Below are 21,746 nucleotides of genomic sequence, written 5' to 3'. Positions count from 1 at the left end.
TGATGCAATGTGCCAGGAAGTTTCGACCATTTCAAATATACTACATCCTACTGAGTGCAGGCCTACAATAACATCATGATCTTCCTTCATTGCTCTGACCCCTAATAAGTCCATGCAACACATTACCGTAGCCCATCAAAAAAAATGCTACAAATTTTCAGAAACAATATTTGCCTCTGCTTATTTGGCTTCCCAGAAAAGCCAGTTGTGGTTTTTGTCAGGGGTTGATTAAACGCAACCAGAGTCAGACTGGCAGATGGAAAATGTCGACAGATGTTGGCCCCCAGACATGCCCTCATCATCATGTCTGTGACTGTGACACACACACACACACACACACACACACACACACACACACACACACACACACACACACACACACACGCACGCACACACGCACGCACGCACGCACGCACGCACACACACACACACACACTTGTCTTTAGATCATGCACTCTGTCTCATTGATGGTTTTGACGAAATTATTTCTGGTATTCGGTCTATTTAAAATAAAAACTGATATTATTACATGTAAGTATAAGTAAGTGTAATCAGTTGATGGCTCACGATAAGATGCTTCACAGCTCTGAAGTTCCGCTCAGTCAGAGGACTTTGACCCAACGCATTTCACCTTATTTTGCCCCCTAAAATGCTTAAAACGCATGGCCATACCCTATTTATTTGTTTCCAGTCACTGACCATAGCAACATTATATCATCTTTCATCATGTTTGCATCAAAATATTTGGAATGATAACAGGAAGAACATATGTAAAGCATATTAGCACCATTATTCCTTAATTACTTTCTTTTAAGCCTTTCTTATCATACTGTATTTGATTAATCTTTCCTCTATTTGACCAAATGATCTTTCTGAGAATCATTGTATTTTGACAGGGATATTTGCCAGTTGGGTTTTCCTATTTTATTGATGCTTTAGTTTTTTGTTTTATTTCCCCTCAAAAGACGGTATTAATTAAGTGCAATATTTCACACATATTGTTTCTTCAAGTACAGTTTCCTACCTTATACTTACAAAGTATCCACCTTAAGCAAGGGTTTCTCTAAGCGTTTAAAACAGACACTTACTCAATAAACCTACCCATATCTAGGTTTGCTGTTAATAAAGATTATCTTACAAGGCTTGAAAAGAGTTCAAAAGAGCATGCTTTATCTCTGTGTCAGTTTATTGCCTCAGGTGAGAGATACAATCAGAGACTCTTTAAAATGACTCTTCATAAAACTGCGCAGAAACCAGGTAAAAAAAGTTACTTCCTTGCTTAAGAGAAGTATGGAATTCAGCTTTCAACCACTGGAAGGTGCAAAAAACACAAAAACCTATGAAAGACAAGCTTTGTAAAACAATGCTTTATTATTAGTAGAAGGGTATAGGCTATGGAGAATAAAGGAAGAATGGACCAAAAAAGACAAATGACACAATATCTCATCTGCTTTCATAAAACTGCATAACACAAACTCACCAGTTTATAACATCTGAAATAACATAACTCTGATGATAGTCAGTCTACACCAACACAGTGGAAGATATAAATACCACAAGTCTTAGCGACTAATTTACTGTATACATCACATTCACTTAACACAGTTTGAAGTGGTATTCCAGATGTCTTTTTACGAGTTTTACTCTTATGACCTGTGTTTTCACTCACACATGCCTCTGTCTAATACACCATAAACAACTTTTAACGTTTTATATAACCATTAAACACCATTTCAAATGATTTATCTTCAAAGCTTTATTGCATTTCATGTCTTAAAGTCACAATTTATGATCCAATTGTAAACAAAGGGTAACCAAAAAAGAAAGAAAAACAAAGTTCACACTTGATTTGGATGTATAAGGATCGAAGTTCAGTCTTGTAAAACGTTTAACGGCATGTCATTTTACTGGCCTAAAGTGTAACTTGACTCTAATTTCTAGTCAGTTTGTTTATTATAAACATTCAAAAAAAAAATATTTGTAGTAATGATGACTCCATTATTCTGGTAAGCTGCTTTGTGACCCAAGTCCGTATTTAGAATCGTTGCCAACAAGAAAACACATTAATTGCTGATTTGAGTCTGTGTTTCAAACGTTTTACAGTGATATAATTTACATGGTCACAAATAATAGATCCTGTGAGGGGGGCCTTATTTGCAGCTGCTGACAGGCAGATGCACAAACTTGTCTCAATTTCTACAAACATATCAAGAAAAAACTCCCTAATATAAGATAAGACATGTGGTAAACATTCCTTTGTTGTAATTTGGATGCTATTTTCCTTTATCCTGAGCATCACTTCTACAGTGTGTCTTCCATTTACCTCATAGTCTTACTTTATATTACATTACATTGCATTTAGCTGACGCTTTTATCCAAAGTGACTTACAATACAGTAAGTACATTCGACCAGGAAGATACAACCTTGAAGAAAACAGAATCATATAAGTACATCAGGTTTCATAGAGCCAAACATTTCAAGTGCTACTCAACTGGCTTTAGATAAGCCAGTCCTTTATTAGTATATAAGTGCTCTGTTAGCAGTTCTTTGTTAGTAATTCTATCGCTCGAAGTGGAGTCAAAAGAGACGAGTTTTCAGTCTGCGCCGGAAGATGTGCAAGCTATCTGCTTTCCTGATTTCAATGGGGAGCTCATTCCACCATTTTGGAGCCAGGATAGCAAACCCACGTGTTTTTGCTGATGGGAACTTGGGTCCCCCTCGCAGTGCGGGTGCAGCGAGCTGTTTGGCTGATGCAGAGCGGAGTGCACATGCTGGGCTGTACAGTTTAACCATGTCCTGGATGTAGGAAGGGCCAGATCCATTCGCAGCATGGTACGGCACGCAAGTACCAGTGTCTTGAAGTAGATTCTAGCAGTTACCGGAAGCCAGTGAAGGGAGCGGAGGAGCGGTGTGGTGTGGGAGAATTTTGGAAGGTTGAAGACCAGACGAGCCGCTGCATTCTGGATGAGCTGCAGAGGTCGGATGGCACATGCAGGTAGACCAGTCAGGAGGGAGTTGCCGTAGTCTAGGCGTGAGATGACGAGAGCCTGGACCAGAACCTGCGCTGTTTTCTGTGTCATCTGGGGACGTATCCTCCTGATGTTGTAAAGCGTGTATCTGCAGCAGCGGGTTGTAGCAGCAATGTTTGCAGTGAAGGCAGGGGCGGACTGGGACTAAAATTCAGCCCTGGAAACTGACCCAGTCCGGCCACATGAAAGGTCAAATGTTAGAAATCCGCTGTTTATTATTTAAAGTTTTACGTCCGATTCGCTCCTTTTTTCCTTTCTGTACACAGCTCCAGTTTGGGCATTTTTAGTTGCTGCCTGTAGCGGAAGTTTAGTAAAATTATTTTTGATGAAATACTCCAAATCTCCACCCACCATAATTGCACTTGCTTCAGTTGCTTGCTAATTTTTAAGGGCGGTGATGACAGTTACAGTGAATTGAAGTTGACGCGATTTGATTGGATTGTGAAGCATGACGCCTCATCTGATTGGTCAATCCCTCGATTTTTTTTCACCAAGGGAAGCCAATTTCGGCTAGCCTCCTCTCGCAACAGAGAGTGCAATCTACTGTTTCACCATAACATCTAGAGGGGGTTGTTTCACTCTTTGTAAAATACTCAATGAGAATGGGGGAGAGACGGGCCGGCAGAATAATTACCGAAACTAAACGAAGTGTTTTTATTTATTTATTAAAATTATAACTACAATCCAAAAAAACAGGGGAAGCCTGGCTTCCCTAGGCCTCCAGGAGAAAATGCCACTAAGTTCAAGGGATAATTCTCACCCACCTCTTTCCCTGCACTTGTACAGGACTGTCTCAGAAAATTAGAATATTGTGATAAAGTTCTTTATTTTCTGTAATGCAATTAAAAAAACAAAAATGTCATACATTCTGGATTCATTACAAATCAACTGAAATATTGCAAGCCTTTTATTATTTTAATATTGCTGATTATGGCATACAGCTTAAGAAAACTCAAATATCCTATCTCTAAATATTAGAATATCATGAAAAAGTATACGAGTAGGGTGTTCAACGAATCACTTGAATCGTCTAATTAACTCGAAACACCTGCAAGGGTTTCCTGAGCCTTGAAAAACACTCAGCTTGGTTCAGTAAACTAAATCACAAGTATGGGGAAGACTGCTGATCTGACTGCTGTCCAGAGGACCGTCATTGACACCCTCCATCAGGAGGGTAAGACACAAAAAGAAATTTCTCAAAGAGCAAGCTGTTCACAGAGTGCAGTTTCAAAGCACATCCACAAAAAGTCTGTTGGAAGGGGGAAATGTGGCAGGAAACGCTGCACAACCAAGAGAGATGACCGCAGCCTTAACAGCATTGTGAAGAAGAGTCGCTTCCAGAATTTGGGGGAGCTTCAAAGACAGTGGACTGAAGCTGGAGTCCAGGTATCAAAAGTCACTGTTCACAGTTGTGTCCGGGAAATGGGCTACAATAGCCGTATTCCCATGGTCAAGCCACTTCTGAACTCAAGATAACGGAAGAGGCGTCTGACTTGGGCTAAGGAAAAGAAGCACTGGACAGTTGCACAGTGGTCCAAAGTCCTCTTTTCAGACGAAAGCAAGTTTTGTATTTCATTTGGAAGTCAAGGCGCCAGAGTCTGGAGAAAGGCTGGAGAGGAGCAAAATCCAAGTTGCTTGAAATCCAGTGTGAAGTTCCCACAGTCAGCGATGGTTTGGGGAGCCATGTCAGCTGCTGGTGTTGGTCCACTGTGTTTCATCAAGCCCAGAGTAAATGCAGCTGTGTACCAAGAGATTTTAGAGCACTACATGCTTCCGTCTGCTGAAAAGCTCTATGGAGATGAGGAATTCATTTTCCAGCATGATCTGGCACCTGCCAAAACCACCAGTAACTGGTGTACTGACCATGGCATTACTGTCCTCGATTGGCCTGCAAATTCCCCTGACCTGAACCCCATAGAGAATATGTGGGGTATTGTGAAGAAGAAGCTGAAAGACACCAGACCCAACAATGCTAATGAGCTAAAGGCCGCTATTGAAGCATCCTGGGCATCCATAACACCTCAGCAATGCCACAGGCTGATTGCCTCCATGCCACGCCGCATTGATGCAGTAATCCGTGCAAAAGGATTCCCAACCAAGTACTGAGTGCATTAATGGACATTTTCAAATGTTTGATTGTGTTTTGCTGTTATAAATCTTTTTTTTTTACTTGGTCTGAGGAACTATTCTAATTTTTTGAGATAGGATTTTTGAGTTTTCTTAAGCTGTATGCCATAATCAGCAATATTAAAATAATAAAAGGCTTGCAATATTTCAGTTGATTTGTAATGAATCCAGAATGAATGACATTTTTGTTTTTTTAATTGCATTACAGAAAATAAAGAACTTTATCACAATATTCTAATTTTCTGAGACAGTCCTGTATGTTGAGCTGGTTCTTCCACCAGCTCAACTCTATCCCTCATCAGGAATGCAGGAGGCTGGCTGTATATCTGAACTCGGGCCCTCATCATTCTCTTCATCATCTTGCACTTGTTCTAAGCTGCTGCTGATAGTGCTTGTAGCAGCGCTGCTGCCAAAAAGGTCTGTCAATTTGCGACATGTATATGCTTCACCTGCGAGTGACTTCACCTTTTCTTCTCTTGCCTTCTCGACCTTTTTCTTTTCGTTTTCTTTGATTTTTATCCATGTTTTTTCATTCTCTCTGTCTGCCGCGGCGTCTAAAGGCCCAGATACACCGGCCCGAAATCGGCAGTAAATGGGAGTCGGGCCGAACAGGAGCGTGGGCACGCCCTATTCGGAGTGGTGTGCGCCGCACCGTCGGGTCTTTTCTGCCGACCTGACGCCTTTTCTTGCCGATTCAACATGTTAAATCGGCGTCGGGAACACCACCGGAAGTCGGACAAAGGGATAACACTGATTGGCTGTTCAGCTAGCGAATCAGTGCATGAGAAGCGTTAACGGAAGTGAGGGAGGTAAACAAATGATTTAAAATGGAAGATGGAACACACACGGACAGCTATTTCACCTCATCGGTTTATAGAGCTCCTGTTCGTTCATGTTTTCAATGGACGAGAGTGAAAATGGAAAGAAAAATGCTATTTGTTGTTTGTTTATATTACGGAGTCTGTTCTTCTTCTCTGTCTTCCGGTTGTTCCGGTTGTTGCCTCTTTTGAATGATGAATACACACTACCGCCGCCTGCTGTTAAGGAGAGTTATTGCCACTCACGCATACGCAGTTCATACGTGCTCGGCTCGGATTTGCGGTGTGTTCCAGTGCGCGAAGTCGGCAAATACGCAGGAGAGTCCGGCGACGCAATAGTCGGTGTCGGCGACTTCTCAGGTGACTGGCCGGTGTATCTGGGCCATAATCCCTTCTCTTCGTGTGGCCGGTCTTTTTTCTTCTTCGTGTGTGATTATTTGAGAGATAAGAATCACACAACTGCATTAGCTGCCGCTGTCGCCCTCTGTCGGCCGTCAGCGCTACTTAAATGATGACGTTAAACCATTTTTAAAAAGGGCCAGTCGGCCGTGAACGGCCCTTGACGACCGGCCGTTCTGTGGTTCTCCAGATTCTACAGATGGCCAGTCCGCCCCTGAGTGAAGGACAGTTTGTTATCTAGGATCACACCCAGATTCCTTGCAGTCTGAGTCGGGGGAACAACAGAGGTGCCAATGTTGATTGTTAGGTCAAGAGTGGGACAATCTTTTCCCGGAAGGAAAAGCAGTTCAGTCTTGTCAAGGTTGAGCTTGAGGTGATGAGCAGACATCCACTGAGAGATGTCTGCTAGGCAAGCAGAGATGCGTGCGACGACCTGGGTCTCTGAGCGGGGAAAGGACATAATTAATTGGGTGTCGTCAGCGTAGCAGTGGTATGAAAAACCATGACTAATGACAGATCAGAGCGAGTTTGTGTACAAGGAGAAGAGGAGGGGACCAAGAACAGAGCCCTGAGGGACCCCTGTAGTTAATTGACAAGGATCGGACTCGGACCCTTTCCAAGTTACCCTGTAGGTGCGGTCTTTGAGGTATGAGGTGAGGAGGGAAAGTGCAGAGCCTGAAACTCCAAGTTCTTGGAGAGTGTGAAGGAGGATCTGATGATTCACAATATCGAATGCAGCAGACAGGTCCAGAAGGATGATGACAGAGGAGAGGGAGGCTGCTTTAGCCGTGTGCAGTTCCTCAGTGACAGTAAGGAGGGCAGTTTTTGTGGAGTGACCTGCCTTGAAACCAGACTGGTGCGGATCAAGAAGGTTGTTCTGATGGAGATAACAGGAGAGTTGTTTAAAGACAGCGCGTTCGAGTGTTTTTGACAGGAACGGGAGGAGAGAGACAGGCCTGTAGTTTATCGAAGCGTCCACACAGCAGCGTGCGGTGACGCTTGGCGGTGGGCGTGTCTGAAGCTTGGGGAGTCAACACGAGCAACGCGACCAACAACCAATCACATGAATCTCCCGCCCCCGACATACAAAGCAAAAAACATTCCATGCTAGCTATATATACTGTCTATGTCTGCTAGCTGTCCATTCAATGTTTAAACGAGGTACACTGGATATAAACTCCCCAAACACGCAAAAACCTACAAGTTTCACCCACTATCTCTGCCACCTCCCTCCATGCCTGGCTCCTCCGGTTTGTATCCCGGTAGATGAACAGAGACTGATCATACAGCACCGGGTGATTCACTACCGCAATCATTATTTTCTCCTCCATTTTATGGAACATGTAGAAATGACCTGCGGTATGGCTCTCGCAGCATACACGCGGTTTGATTGGCTAGCAGTTGTACTGGCAGATTTTCATAAACGGGATTTGATTGGCTGACGCTTCCGTCGAAGCAAGCGAGCAACGTGAGCAACGCGTAGCTACGCTCCCCACAATGCAGTTTGGCGAAGCGTGACGTCACCCCATTCAAAGTGAATGGGCAGAAGCGTTGAAGCTTCAACGCACGCCGCTGTGTGGACGGGCCGTATAACATCAGACGGGTTGAGAGTGGGTTTCTTTAGGAGAGGGTTTACTCTTGCCTCCTTGAGACTGTTTGGAAAGTGACTAGAAGTTAGAGAAGTGTTGATGAAATGGGTGAGAAATGGTAGAATATCAGGAGCGATAGTCTGAAGGAGGTTTGAGGGGATAGGGTCAAGAGGACAGGTGGTAGGACGGGCAGAGGTAACGAGGGTAAGAACCTCACTTGGAGAGAGAGGGGAGAAGGAGGTCAGTGTGTGGGTGAAGGGAGGGTCTGGTGACCCAGCGGTGGGTAAAGGTGAGTCAGAAAAAGAAGAGCGAATATCATCAACCTTTTTTTCAAAGTAGTTAACAAAGTCGCTTGACAGAAGGAAGGAGGGTGGAGGGGCTTTGGGGAGGTCCAAGAGGGTGGAGAAGATAGAAAATAGTTTTATTGGGATTGGAATAGGAAGATTGGATCTTATCTTGAAAGAAAGTGCTTTTTGCCTGAGAGATCGAAGCAGAGAAAGAGGAGAGGAGAGCCTGATAGGTTAGGATAGTAAAAATACTGTCCTATTTGTAAGTAATTTTCTACAGAATAGAACAGTGAATCTCCAGTAAAAATTAATCACACTGCATTTGACAAGTTAGAATGCACCTCAGAGTTGATAAAAAAAAACCATTTCTACTTAAATGGCTAAATAGACATTAATATGGCTGTGCTGAGTGTTCCTCTTTTTTTATCTGCAGACTTTTTCAATCAAACAATTTAAAAGAGTGATTGTTGTTTACAACAAAAACATCACAACATGACTTCTTAAAATGTGATTCATCGGGGCATGTCAAAGAGTCTGGGAACATTTCCAGACTGATGACGGATTTGAAAGAGAGGATTGCAAAAAATTTCCTGGAACATCCCTTATATTAAATGAGTCTGATTCTTCCTCTGGGAACACAGATGAGACTTGAATGTTGTTAAACCAAAAATAAAAATGCTTAAATGCAATGAACAAATGACTGTAATAAGTAAAGGTGCAGAAACAGAATGATCATAGCTTTTGTTCCTTTACGGAATTCTTGAAACTCTTCAACTGAAAAGAATAATAGCCTATACCCGCCAAAATCTACTAATGCAAAATGGCTTTAATAAAGGTATACTAGTGTGTTTATGAGCAAAGATAAAAATCAAATGACTGAAACAATCTATAATCCATTGGGACACATCACAGTCAATGAATGTCTTTGTTTGCCGACTTCCAGATTCATTATTCACATCGTCTTGCACAAACATCCATCAAAGACATGGCTTCAAACAGAGGCCTCAATCAAAGTGCTCTGGTAGTGCGTTGAACCTTTTTCCCAGCCCTAATGTTGTTTTCACCAAGTTGCATGTTACCAAAAAGCATCTGGAGAATTGGGATTTAGGCTAGCAGGATGTTTTGGTGTGGGGAACATTTCCCACAGTAAGAGCACAGTGTTCTTGGCCAAGATGTTAAGACCCTTTGTACTATTGCATCCACATCAATTATCATGTTTTAATCTGAAAGAAGCTAAACTCCAATTAGAGATTCATGAAACAATACTAGGAGTCTACTTAAATGCGTATGACTCTGTAAGCCTATACTTAGGTTTCAGCGGTGCTTCGAGGTAAATGTTAAGAAACACTTAAGTTGAGAATGTTAGCATGTTAACATTTGATATTTAGCAATAAACGCAAACTACATTTAATGATGATGGAAATGTTATTAAGTTTGCATTTAGTATTAGTGAGTTAGATAAAAAGTTAAGGCATTACCAAAGTAGATGCAATCCATCTTGATGGGAACCTGAATGTGTATACCAACATTTAGAACGCCACGCCACTCTCGCCTCCAATGTTTATGTCTATGTTTTGGGACTTGTGACGCCTCACTATTTTCGCCTTAGTGCCCTTATTGTTCTGAAACTTGTGACTGTGCTGATCTGTGGCCTCCTTTTCTGTTTACTTATATTATAAATAAATAGCTCCTTGTTTAAAGAGCCTATACCTTTGTTTATATCATTTTTATTTCAGTTTACTACTAGAACCAACCTCTTACCAAGAACACCTGTGCTGCGTCTCAGGTCGGTTAAATGGAATCCTTGCGTCCCTCACTTGCTTCGTTTCCCTGCGCTTAGTCCCTCCCACCAGGGAAGCATGGAGAGACGCAAGGAAACCATGAGAAGCAGGGAAATGAGTTTTAAGAGCAATGGGACGTCCTTTCCTCCGGAGCGTCACGTGAAGCGACGTCCGTTTGTGATGACACCGCACAGCTGATGTCTGACAGCAGCTCTGTCCCCGTTGTTTTCACACACACCCCCGCCTCTGTTAGTACACATTTATAAGATTATATTTAATATACAACGTTATAACACTGACAGGCAAATGATGTATCATCATGTACATCTGTATATTCTGACTTTTATTGTAGTATAGCTAATTGTATCCTCATTCTAATGTTGTGTTAAGATTGACATATACATTTTTATCATCTGTTGTAGACCCAAATAAATAAAAATAAAATAAGAACTCATTCTCAAAAAAGATAAACGCCATTCTTAAAATAAACGAAAAAAGCGATCATGAAAATGTTTCCAAGAAGTGAATAAAATAATTTTTGACCCTTTTGTTGTTCAGATATATCACATATTTAAATGATACATTAATTGAAACAAAACACAGTATAAACTGAGGAGTGACTCTTGTGAGTTTCATGTATTTTCTTCACTCCGCTGGGAAACTGCTCTCATGTCAAGAAACATCAGATCAGTGCATGCCCTGCATCGTCCAGATACAACCTTAAAGAAAACAGAATCATATAAGTGCATCAGGTTTCATAGAACCAAAGATTTCAAGTGCTACTCAACTGGCTTTAGATAAGCCAGCCCTTTATTAGTATCTAAGTGCTTTGTTAGTAATTCTATCGCTCGAAGTGGAGTCAATCAGTGAGCGATACACAGTAAGGGGGTGGAGCGAGTGGCTGAGGATTTCACCGGAGGATGGTCTGGTGGTTCCTCGGTTATCGCTCCTCAATCCTCGGCCCTCCGGCAGAAATAAGCGCCATGGGATGCAACTCAAGATGGCGCAGACAAATCAACTTCCGGTGATACAGAGGACCAAGGAAATTAAAATAACCGACCTGAGACGCAGCCCTGGTCTTGTGTTTCTTCCCTTTTACCCAAACGAGCTGGGGACGTAACAGGCAATAACTGTCCTTACCAGCAGGCGTTGGTAGTGTGTATTCGTCATTCAAAAGAGGCAACAACCGGAAGACAAACTGCGTGATACACAGAGAGCAGAAGAACAGACTGCGTGATATAAACAAACAACAAATAGCGTGTTCGTTCCATTTTCACTCAACAACGAGAAGCTCATGGGGCTTTCCCGAACCTGTGTCGAGAGCTGGAGTTAAATTAAATCTCAGATTTGCCTTCTTAATAGTTTGTTTGGGTCCCTCACTTCCGTTTCGCTTCTCATGCACTGATTCGCTAAGCTGAACAGCCAATCAGAGTGATTTATTTGGCCAACGGCCTTTGGCCGACAGCCTACCGATTCAACATGTCGAATCGGCGGCGGAAGGTGTCAGCACGGCCGAAAAGACACGACGGTGCAGTACACACCAATCTGAGTAGGGCGACACAACGCTCATCGACGGCCCGACATCTATCGACGCTGAAAATCGTCTCGTTTGTAAGGACCTTAAGGTAGGGACACACCAAGCTGACACCAAAGAATTGACACAGACGGACCCGACTGTTGTTTCGCCTCGCGCCTCCTGCGTCTTGGCCATGCGGAACACAGCACAAAGACTTCAGCCGACGGCCAAGTATCACGTACGAACTGCGCATGCGTGAGTGGCAATAACTCTCCTTACCAGCAGGCGGCTGTAGTGTGTATTCGTCATTCAAAAGAGGCAACAACCGGAAGATAGATAACTGAGAGAAGAATAACAGACTGCCTGATATAAACAAGCAACAAATAGCGTGTGCGTTCCATTTTCACTCTCCTCCATCAAAAACTATTTAAGCATTGTGGCTGGCAACCGTAAAGTACTGCTGCTACCACATTCCATGCATCAGTAATTATAATCAAAGATTACATTAATAATATACAACATCATAACACTGACAGGCAAATGATGTATCATCATGTACATCTGTATATTCTGACTTTTATTGTAGTATAGCTAATTGTATCCTCATTCTAATGTTGTGTTATCTAATGGCTGTAGTATGAAGGTATGAAATAAAGTTTTGCATTTTGCAGTATTGGTAAAAAGTGGTTTATAATCAAGAGAACTGTACAATGTAAACAATCGACAAAAATACAATACGATAAAAATAGTATGTAATACAATAAAAAAATGTTATTGCCACAACTGTCTGTAAAAAGAAATGTGCCACATCTTTAAAAAATAGTGAACCGTATGTACAAAAACATTTGCCACATCTTTACAAATTACTGAACTGTCTAGAGCAGTTATTCTCAAATGAGGGTACGCGGACCCCTAGGGGTACGTTGGGGTACTGCAGGGGGTACGTGAGATAAAATAAATAAAATATTCCTAGAACCACCAAGGGGGTCCTCATATAAACATGTCAAATGTGTGTATTTTATTTTATAGTTTTTCATGATCATTTTCTTCATTGGTGTATTAAACATATATTACTTCAATTGAAAAACTCCTTGGAAAAATGTATTTACATTTTTTTTCGTTATCATGCATAAAGATGAACATATCCTTAGTTTGTTGTAATTCATGCACGAAGGAGTTGATAAATCACACACTGATGGAACATCACAATATTGTAATTATTTATATAGGCTTTTTCTATCCAAAATGTTTGGGGTCGGTCAGGGGGTACTTGGCTGAGAATATTTTCAAAGGGGGTACATTACTGAAAAACGTTTGAGAAGCACTGGTAGAGGTTTCATTTTCCAGGCTATTGTCCGTTAAATACTTAAAAAAGGTATTTTCCAAGTCATGCAGGAAGTGTGGCAGCCGATCACGTGGCAACTGCCGCAGTCTGTGTTCAAATACTTTTAAATGGGCCGCAATGTCGTCATTATGTCCATTATGTCCACCCGTGGTAAACTGTGCCAGGGTCATGCCAATCGAGTGCAGCAATGTTTTTGACGCCTCAATGGCAGAGTCATCCTGCTCACCCTGCATCATCCTGCTGCGCTTCGCCTGAGGCCTTCGAGTGCTCTAAAAACTGCAGCCTGGTCAGGATCCACTGCTGTCTGCCAGTCTTTTGTGTTCCAGGTGTACTGGGTTTCGCAGAGAATCCCACTTCTTCTTGAGCTCTTTCTCTGAAGCATACAAATAAACGATTTAAGCATTGTGCAATTCATATCTATATGCAGTGCCAAACAAGTAGCAACAGCTAGCAAAAAATGACAACAAAACACAAGGTTGAAATAACAAATTATATTTCACGTTAATGTCACTGTACGCTGGCAAACAATAACAAACCAACAGTTTCTGCTAAAGAGCTCAATTGACGAAAAAAAAGAGAATCTTACCTGATAAACCAAGTTTAACTCTGTAATGTCGAACAGAGCTGGCCTCTCCTGGATCAAGCTGATGGGTTGGTGTTCGGTTCCTTCATTCCAGATCGCTATGATGAAAAATAAACTCCTGCGTCCAGGTGAGATGAAAATGAAAAAGATTAGCCGTCTGTGTGTGCCTTCTTAAATCGTTCGATTACGTCCCTCACTTCCGTTTTGCTCCTCATGCACTGATTTGCTAGCTGAACAGCCAATCAGAGTGATTTATTTGACCGACAGCCTTTGGCCGATTGCTTACCGATTTGACAAAAAGGTGTCTGCACGGCCGAAAAGACATGACGGTGCAGGACAAACCAATCTGGGGCGACAGGACGCTCATCGTCGGTCTGACATCCATCGACGGCCAAGATTGGCCCGGTGTGTCCGGGTCTTTAAAGCAGCTATTACAAACACAAAGAAAACAGACACACATTAACACTGTTGCCTCAGCCACAATTCTTCTGGGAAAGTTAAAACTAAAACCTCTTCACTTCAATTTATTTTGTAACTTGGTAACCTACTCATCTATCGTGAAAATACAAGGGGGAACTGCACCAGGAAAAAGGATACTGCAGATTATCGCAGTACCGGTAACTGATGCAGTTCATAGAAAACCCAGAGAATTAAAAATGTATCTACAGTAGGGCTACATGCAGTGCCTGGGTGGTCCAGTCTGTTCCTCAAGAAATTTGACCCCATGCCTAATGAGTAATTCATGCATGAGTGTGTGACCTAAATGCCTAAATAGCTAATTTTAAGCTGAATGAAAGAAGGACTCCATCTCACAGCAATCCCCCTTTACGCTGCCAACAGGCTCCGTCTGGTCAGCACCTGGCGGACACTGAGCGCGCTGTGGAGGATGTTTTTGGATAGAGGTCTGTCAAGGAAAAAAGTCTGACCTCAAGCGCCAGTCGCAGAGTCTCCCAACCTCACCACCTGACACAATGTTGCTCCCACAGGCACAAGCATCACGCCTGGGTGGCCATGTAGGAACTCTTCTTGGCTTCCTCTCAGAAGGGAAAACAAAAGCTGTAAGGAAGAAGAATAAGACAGATTTTATGCTGTTCCACCAGACTGATTGGACTCCCTGATTTACCAACATTTATCTTCTTCTCTGCCATAATTTACACTAAAAATAGTATCTGTTTCGGGCATATATTTGAAAATGTTTTCTTTGGCAACTGCTAGGTGCTACTGTCTGGTCTTTTCCCAGGTCTGAGGTGAGGCAAATAGCAGCTGGAATTGATTTGTTTTGAATGATGCGTCTGTATGCAGTGCAAGTATGGTTGCTCACCAGCTCTGTCCTCCCACCTCCGTTCCTCCCTCCAGGCTCTTTTTCTCTCTCTCCCTCTCTCTCTCCTTTCCTGAATCTTCCTGATGTGCTGTTACACGAGAACGCAAACGGTCCGCTACTTTTCTCTTTCGTATAGCCCGTTCGTTCACACAAGGCCGTAACGGAAACGCGGAAATGGACCCCGCAAACGGACCCCGCAAACGATAACGGGTCTCAAGGTGGATAGATCTGCAAACGGAACGCTCTGGGGGGCCAAACGGCTCTGTGTAAATAAAGTGAAGTACAGTGCATATATCCCTTCACAGAACAGAAAAGTATGCCTTTAAAACAGGTTTAATGAGATGATGAAATCGAAGCTGAACTGTATAACTTAAAAAGGCACACATGCTGAAAACCTCCCCCAGGAGATTTTTTGAAATACTAACATATAAACTACGCATTCAGGTACACTCTGAGAAGAAAATAAATAAATCTATTACTACCCAACATTTTAATAATATTTTATGCCATTGTTTGTTTCATCACAGAGAAAAGAGTAAAGAGGAGATAGTCTGTGTGAATTACTTTAAATTGTGGGGAAGGGTAGATAGCTCCCATTGTTCTGTGACCTGTCAATCATAAAACCGGGGGTCATATTTCATTATGTGTTCATTTTTATCTGAAGTTGTACCCATGGATGTATAAAGAATAGTTCTACCGCAAAGTTATTCTCCGTGGGGACTTCCGGCAACAATCTTGATTCTGATTGGCCAGACGACTCAAAAAAACATCAGCAAAGACGTTTTTATTGAGAAACCGTTTATGGTCTCCGGTACTTCCAGTCCAACGCCTGCATGCAAAGCGTTAGAAAACCGGGCCTTCAAAATAAAAGTTTGACTTTTTTTTTTTTTTCTTCAATTTTCTTTTTTCACTCACACATCTGCGACCCACTCGAAACGGGTCCGCGACCCACTTCTGGGTCACGACCCACCAGTTGAGGACCACTGCTCTATACGATCATTTCCTGATAATGATGAAGCCATAGCCCACCTCTCCCCACCACTGCTGCTCAATGCTGTAGCATGGTCAGTAGCTACTGCTACTGCTACTGACCATGCTACAGATGTTAGTGCAAAGTCTACAGCTCCTCTACCACAACCATCCGCAACAAGTGGACATATAGAACTACATGAACTACATGTTGCTAAATCCACCGCAGGGCATACACAGAAGGGCAACCATGGAAACCATGCTCGGGGGGGGGGGGGCCTTCTTCGCTGCTTTTGGTGTATTTTGTGGCGAAAGTACAGCGCCACTTACAGGCCCACCATATGTACTACAGCGTGTCCAGCGCTTTCGAGCGGTCTCGTGCGGAAGTACAACGCCACTTACAGGCCCGGCATATGTACTACAGCGCAGATTCCTGCATCGTCCTGCATCGTCCTGCTTCGTCCTGCTTCGTCCTGCATCATCACCCGCAAAAAAAGTGATTCGCGGGTGGTATTTTTTCTAATGCTTTTTCGGTTCTGGGTAAAACAAAGATGATGCGGGTCGGGTCGCGGGTGTTGCATAATAAATATATTAAAATAATAATAATTAATCAATCTGCTGCTGAGCGTGCCACATTCAAAATGGCTGAGGTGAAGCTCTCTAGTGGAGAATACAGCATTTTCAATAACACTTCCTCAAGAGCGAAATCCAACGTCTGGGAGGCTTTTGGTGTCATCCTAGATGGAGAAAATAACCAACATCCCACGCTTTTTGAGAGAAATATGCAACTGCGTGTGTTAATAATTGCACGTTTTCACTGCTTATATGCGGGTTCGGGTCGGGTTGCGGATCTTGTGCCGACGATCGGGTTGGGTCGGGTTGCGGAACTAATTGGCAATATGTGTGGGTAGTGGGGCGGGTTCGGTATTGCACGTCGCGGGTGCGGTTGGGAGCGGGTCTTGAAAATCAGACCCGTGCAGGACGCTGCTACAGCGTCTCCAGCGCTCCCGAGCGGTCTCGTGTGAACGGAAGACTTTTTTGATATCGTATTCGGTTCGTGTAAATGTGGTCTTACTGTGCATGTTTGATGGCTTCTGTGATGAGGGCTCTTTGATGTGGAGGAGATCTAGGGTAAGCTGACAGAATGCGCGGCAGGTACACCACGTTTGTGTGTGTTGATTAAAACCCTTGTTTTCTCCCAGCAGACCACTCCCCACCAACCTAAATCTAGAAGTATCTCAGTGGATTTCCACGGGCTCTGTCTTGCCGCATATTCCTGGTTTTCGATCAACACTTAGTACACGTTTGTTTGCAAATGTTTGACTTTGTAATGTACAGCATCCACACAGTTGTTTGTTTCCCTTCATTCCTTAAACCCTTATGTCCCACGTTGACTCCTCTGAAACCAATTCAAACATTTCCTGCAGCAAACTACAAAGCCCTAACCTGAGTAAGCGGTTGACAGACATGTACCCACAAAGGACCAAGAGGGAAAAACACTTGGATTTGATGCTTTATGGTGGAGGAAAAATATGGGCAGCTTGAAGAGGGAAATGGGCCCACTCTGATGTGATGGATGTTTCTGATGCAAACTGCTAAAAGGTGAGAGCTGCTAGTGGTGCAGATATGTGCCTATGCTTCCAAATATGTGTGTTCCCCCTCTTACTCTTCGTTTGAACCAATGCCACAAAAAAATGGTGGTGGAATGAAAATATGTTTACCTTAGAGATGAGAAGCTTTGCCTGCATTGTTGCAGAAGGAGGTTTGAAAAGCTGTTAGTGATCGCAGGTCCGAAGAAAACAGAAGAATTGGAAAGGCTGCAAGAACAGCAAAGTAGAGAGACAACAAAAAAGAAAAAATATTCTGATGGCTTAAGAGGTATTAATGCCAAGAAGCAAAATGTTGATAAGCTTACTGCTCCTCTCTGGATGTGGCCGTGCAGGTGAGTCAGAATTGTATATTTGCTATGTTGCTAAGAAAGCAAGGAAAAAAGGCGAAGGTTAGCAAAAGACCAACCATTAGGACATTTTTGATGTGGTAATCGTGTGACCATGAAAGCAAGTGATGTCAAATGCAATATATTCTTGAATGCAATGTACAACTGGAACAACAAGCCTGGAAATGTGTTTACTGCAATTAACTTTTTTCCATGACACAACTTTTAAGTCTGAAGTCAGACATAACAAACCATTGACCTACACGTCCCACAGAGACAGGCAGGCATGTTCACATTGCTCATACACGATGTGAACTGACACAAACACACACACACACACACACACACACACACACACACACACACACACACACACACACACACACACACACACACACACACACACACACACAGACTCTCTCATACACACTCCCATATTTCCTTTATGAGTCCAATTAAAAACCTAGAGGGGCCACTTCTGTTTGATGTTGAGGTAGCAATCTCTTGCCATTGCTGCCGTGAGCCTTCTTGAGTTAGGACGTGGGTCTCTCTGTACTTCACTTATAATTGTCCCAATTGAGTTGCATGCCAGCAGTAAAATATTTTATGGCTGGCTGTCTAACTGTTCTGAGATGGGATCTAAATCACCACACTTTTTATAAAAACAGGGTTACATCATTTATGGAACCTCTTTAAATTGATCAAGATACATTGGTCATCTGTCTTGTGGATGTCACTCTTCAAGTGTGTCTTTGAGGGAAGGGGGGTCATATTTGTAAGAAGGCCAAAATAGATCACAGGCATCATTGCATTCTAGTTTAATAGCTCCACCAGTGCTGTCTCTGTTTTTATTATCCTTAAAATATGGCAATACGTCTGTCTCCTCTTTCTTTTCCTCGACCTACCGAACGTCTGACTCCCTCCCTTCTTTAAGATACCATCTCAAGCATCACCAACGTTTGCCATCAGTATCCTTTGCTCAATCTCTCTTTATCTTTGTCATATCTCAAAAATCCCTTTTAAAAGCCACCTTTTAAAAGCTATGAAAAGGATTTGGTTCTTTTTTTTAAATCGTGGTTGTGTGGTCTGGCACCACCCACGTGTATATTCTCACTTTGACAACCTAAACCTAAACATTTCCCTCCATGACTTGTATTCTAAACGCAAAAATCTTGCTAACTACTGTAATTTAAAGATCCTATAGGTTACAGGAGCCTGGCAGGGGGAAGGCAAGCAGAGGGGGGGTATAACATTTGCAATTTACTTTTAGGGGAGTCTGAACCAGGATCCAGATGCTGAAGAAAGGGAGTGCTTGTTTGTGTGAATAGGTATTTGGGTAGCTTTAAAGTAATGCATATTGCTATACACTTTAAACAGATCTGCTTTTCCAGTTTTTTTTCATGTCAGAAAGGGTAACCCCAAGAATTTGGGGAAAAAAGTCAATTGGATGCGCTTCCATTTTGGAGGAATCCTCTCTAAGTATTACCATGCCTTGTTTTTTCAGACAGAGCAGGCCGAGTAAAAGAAAAATGTTGGCATTTCTGTTTTTTTTTGGGTCAACGTTATATGTTTCATGCCTTTCAAAGCCTAATGCCATATGACAGTCCATCAGCCAAAAAGGCCAGCAAATAACTTGTAGTCACTTAAGTTGTTCTGTTTCTTCTCAACATCTGATATTCGGTTCTGAAAGGGAAAGGGAAGTGGTGCAGAACTTGCATTCATTCACTAATATAGTTATAGAACGGGAAATCAGTTTGAACACACCACATGATGAAGAAAAGCCCCCCACTGTACCGTTTCCTCTGCTTCGTCTGTGATCTCAATAGAATACAAACGTCACATTACATTACATTGTACTTAACTGACACTTTTATCCAAAGCGACTTACAATAAGTGCATTCGACCAGGAAGATACAAACTTGAAGAAAACAGAATCAAATAAGTACATCAGGTTTCATAGAGCCAAACATTTAAAGTGCTACTCAACTGGCAGCCAGTCCTTTATTAGTATAAGTGCTTTTTTAGTAATTCTATCGCTCAAAGTGAAGTCGAAAGAGATGAGTTTTTAGTCTGTGCCGGAAGATGTGTAGGCTGTCACCATCTGCTAAACTATAAATATAAACCTGCTCTCCATCAGAAGCCAGATAAAATGTAATACTAACTGAAACATCTTAAACCCATGGGGGAAGGTGTGTAGGACCACTGAAAGTTGAACATCAGAAGGTATTTTTGTTCCTGAAATATAAAATACATTTTCAAAACTTTTGTTCTGCTTTGCTTTGTTTAAGTTAGTCTTCTTAAGACTATAACTGCTTTCCCACAAGCATTCAAGCTTGCCATATAATCAGCCCGCAAAAGCTACAAAGCACCTCTTGGTGGAGGGATGATCCAAACTGAGACCTGAAACCGCCACCAGGTGTTTACACTTGTTATGCAGGAAGCTACTTAAACTTTCCCAACATTAAATAGACTTTCTCTCAGGAGCAAACCCATAACAAATGGACTGACAGACATGCCTTCACAAGTTTTCCTGCTCTATCATTGCCAGTGATGTGGTGTGGGGCGCATCATGTGAGGCCTCTGCAGATTGCTGTTATGATTTTATTGCAGTCTTGATTAGGCACATGTGACTAACTGCAAACCCCTTTTGGCAACAGCTGAGCGATTGGCAGAGAACAAAGCGTCTTCCAGAGCTCTGAATTGAAACAAGATTCAGCCTCATGGGTTCACGAGACGAGACTCTTTCCTCTGGAATTTTGATTCTTCTGGCCGTGTGGAACAAAGTTGGCCCAACTCACTTCATTTCACACATTAACTGTTGTGTTCGCATGGTAGAGAGAGATTCTCATTCTGCAGGCGGTCTCTACTACCTCAAGGAAAATGCTAACCCAGCTTCACTTCCCATGGAAAAACCAGCCAAGACAACTTGACAGAGGGAAAATGTTGGGGTCTTTTAAATGCAAAGAATTCAGGGAGGGGGAAATGGAAATATGATCATTTTCCTAACATGAAAAGCAGAGCGCACCAAGAATGAATCATGATGATTTAAAGAATAGCTTTCACTCCGTTCATTTTCTTCCCCTTGGACTGTTTTTGCAGGGCATGGGGGGAAAATAAATGGAAAAATACAGAGTTATGATTTGTATTGTGATTGGTGCCAACACAAATTGGGTATCCATTTTGTTTATCTCCCTGTTAAAGGCTGCTGCATAGAAAGAGCCATTATACTGTACATTTACCACATCAAAGGACCATTCACATTTTTTATCATACACACTTCAGAGTGGGGGAGCCAGGGAAAGAGGGAAGAACTAAATTAGAGGAACCTTTTAAAACAATAAAATGGGGGTAGTGCATTTTCAGGAATCAAGGATCTGTGATGCTACAGCAATCTTGTGTGGTCCCAGCCTGTCTCTCTCTCTCTCTCTCTCTCTCTCTCTCTCTCTCTCTCTCTCTCTCTCTCTCCCCTGGCTCTTCCTTCTCTCAAATTTTCTCTTCGCTCTTTTGTAGCTCTAAGCCTATGAGCTGGCGTATGCCCTTCCTTACTACACACCCAGCAGGGCTTTAAAAAGGCTGGGCAGGAGATCTTAGCTGCCTCACACACTCTGCCTTTGCCTCTTTTGGGCTTTGTGTGCTGCTCTGGAAGCTGTGTGTGTCAACCTTCTCCAGCCTCCAGGTCCCCCGGATTAGAGATGCAGACGCCACATTGCAGGGCCCCCAATCTCCTGCTCATCCTTCTGGGCCCCATACTGTTGGCGGTGGTCCGGGCTGCAATGGAGAGCCAAGGTGAGGAGACAACAGTCTTGTTATTGCTACCTGCAGTAGGGATATTAGTGGCACTTTGTGGGCAGACAAATGGACGCGCAGAGGGACTGAAGCAGGTAACCTCAACCTGGGAATGGGTGAGTGCGTGGGGACAGACTGTGTTTGAGAACTTCAACTGCGCTGGTTCATGAATACAAACTTGGGTGTGTAGGTGTAATAGAGAGTATGTGTAAGTGTACAGTAGATGCACAAAAGTATGTGTGTGTGAGTATATTGTGCC

At 42.7% G+C, this 21,746-nt stretch overlaps 1 protein-coding gene and 1 long non-coding RNA gene across 5 annotated transcripts in view; one reads left to right on the top strand and one right to left on the bottom strand.

Annotated features, from left to right (window-relative positions):
- Positions 1–21,746, top strand: part of LOC307025505 (alkaline phosphatase-like) — an 89,199-nt gene that overhangs the window by 57,156 nt on the left and 10,297 nt on the right. For 3 of the 4 annotated variants that reach the window (XM_079660231.1, XM_079660230.1, XM_079660232.1), the window contains one exon: positions 21,371–21,487. In XM_079660231.1, coding sequence (XP_079516357.1) covers positions 21,394–21,487 — 94 coding nt within the window. In that variant the 5' untranslated portion in view covers positions 21,371–21,393. Of the gene's footprint in view, positions 1–19,368; positions 21,488–21,746 lie in introns of those variants that run through there. The other variant, XM_079660233.1, reaches the window with a different exon arrangement.
- On the bottom strand, positions 12,221–14,495 carry LOC307018671. The gene is made up of 3 exons (XR_013802472.1): positions 14,289–14,495; positions 13,479–13,903; positions 12,221–13,265 (listed from the first exon to the last, which is right to left on the bottom strand). It is a non-coding gene; the product is annotated as an uncharacterized lncRNA (long non-coding RNA).

This window comes from Notothenia rossii (genome assembly GCF_949606895.1).
Source record: "Notothenia rossii genome assembly, chromosome: 1".
In the NCBI taxonomy this organism is placed as follows: Eukaryota; Metazoa; Chordata; class Actinopteri; order Perciformes; family Nototheniidae; genus Notothenia; species Notothenia rossii.
The sequence above is the reverse complement of the archived record's forward strand: the minus strand, read 5'-3'. Positions and strand labels throughout refer to the sequence as shown.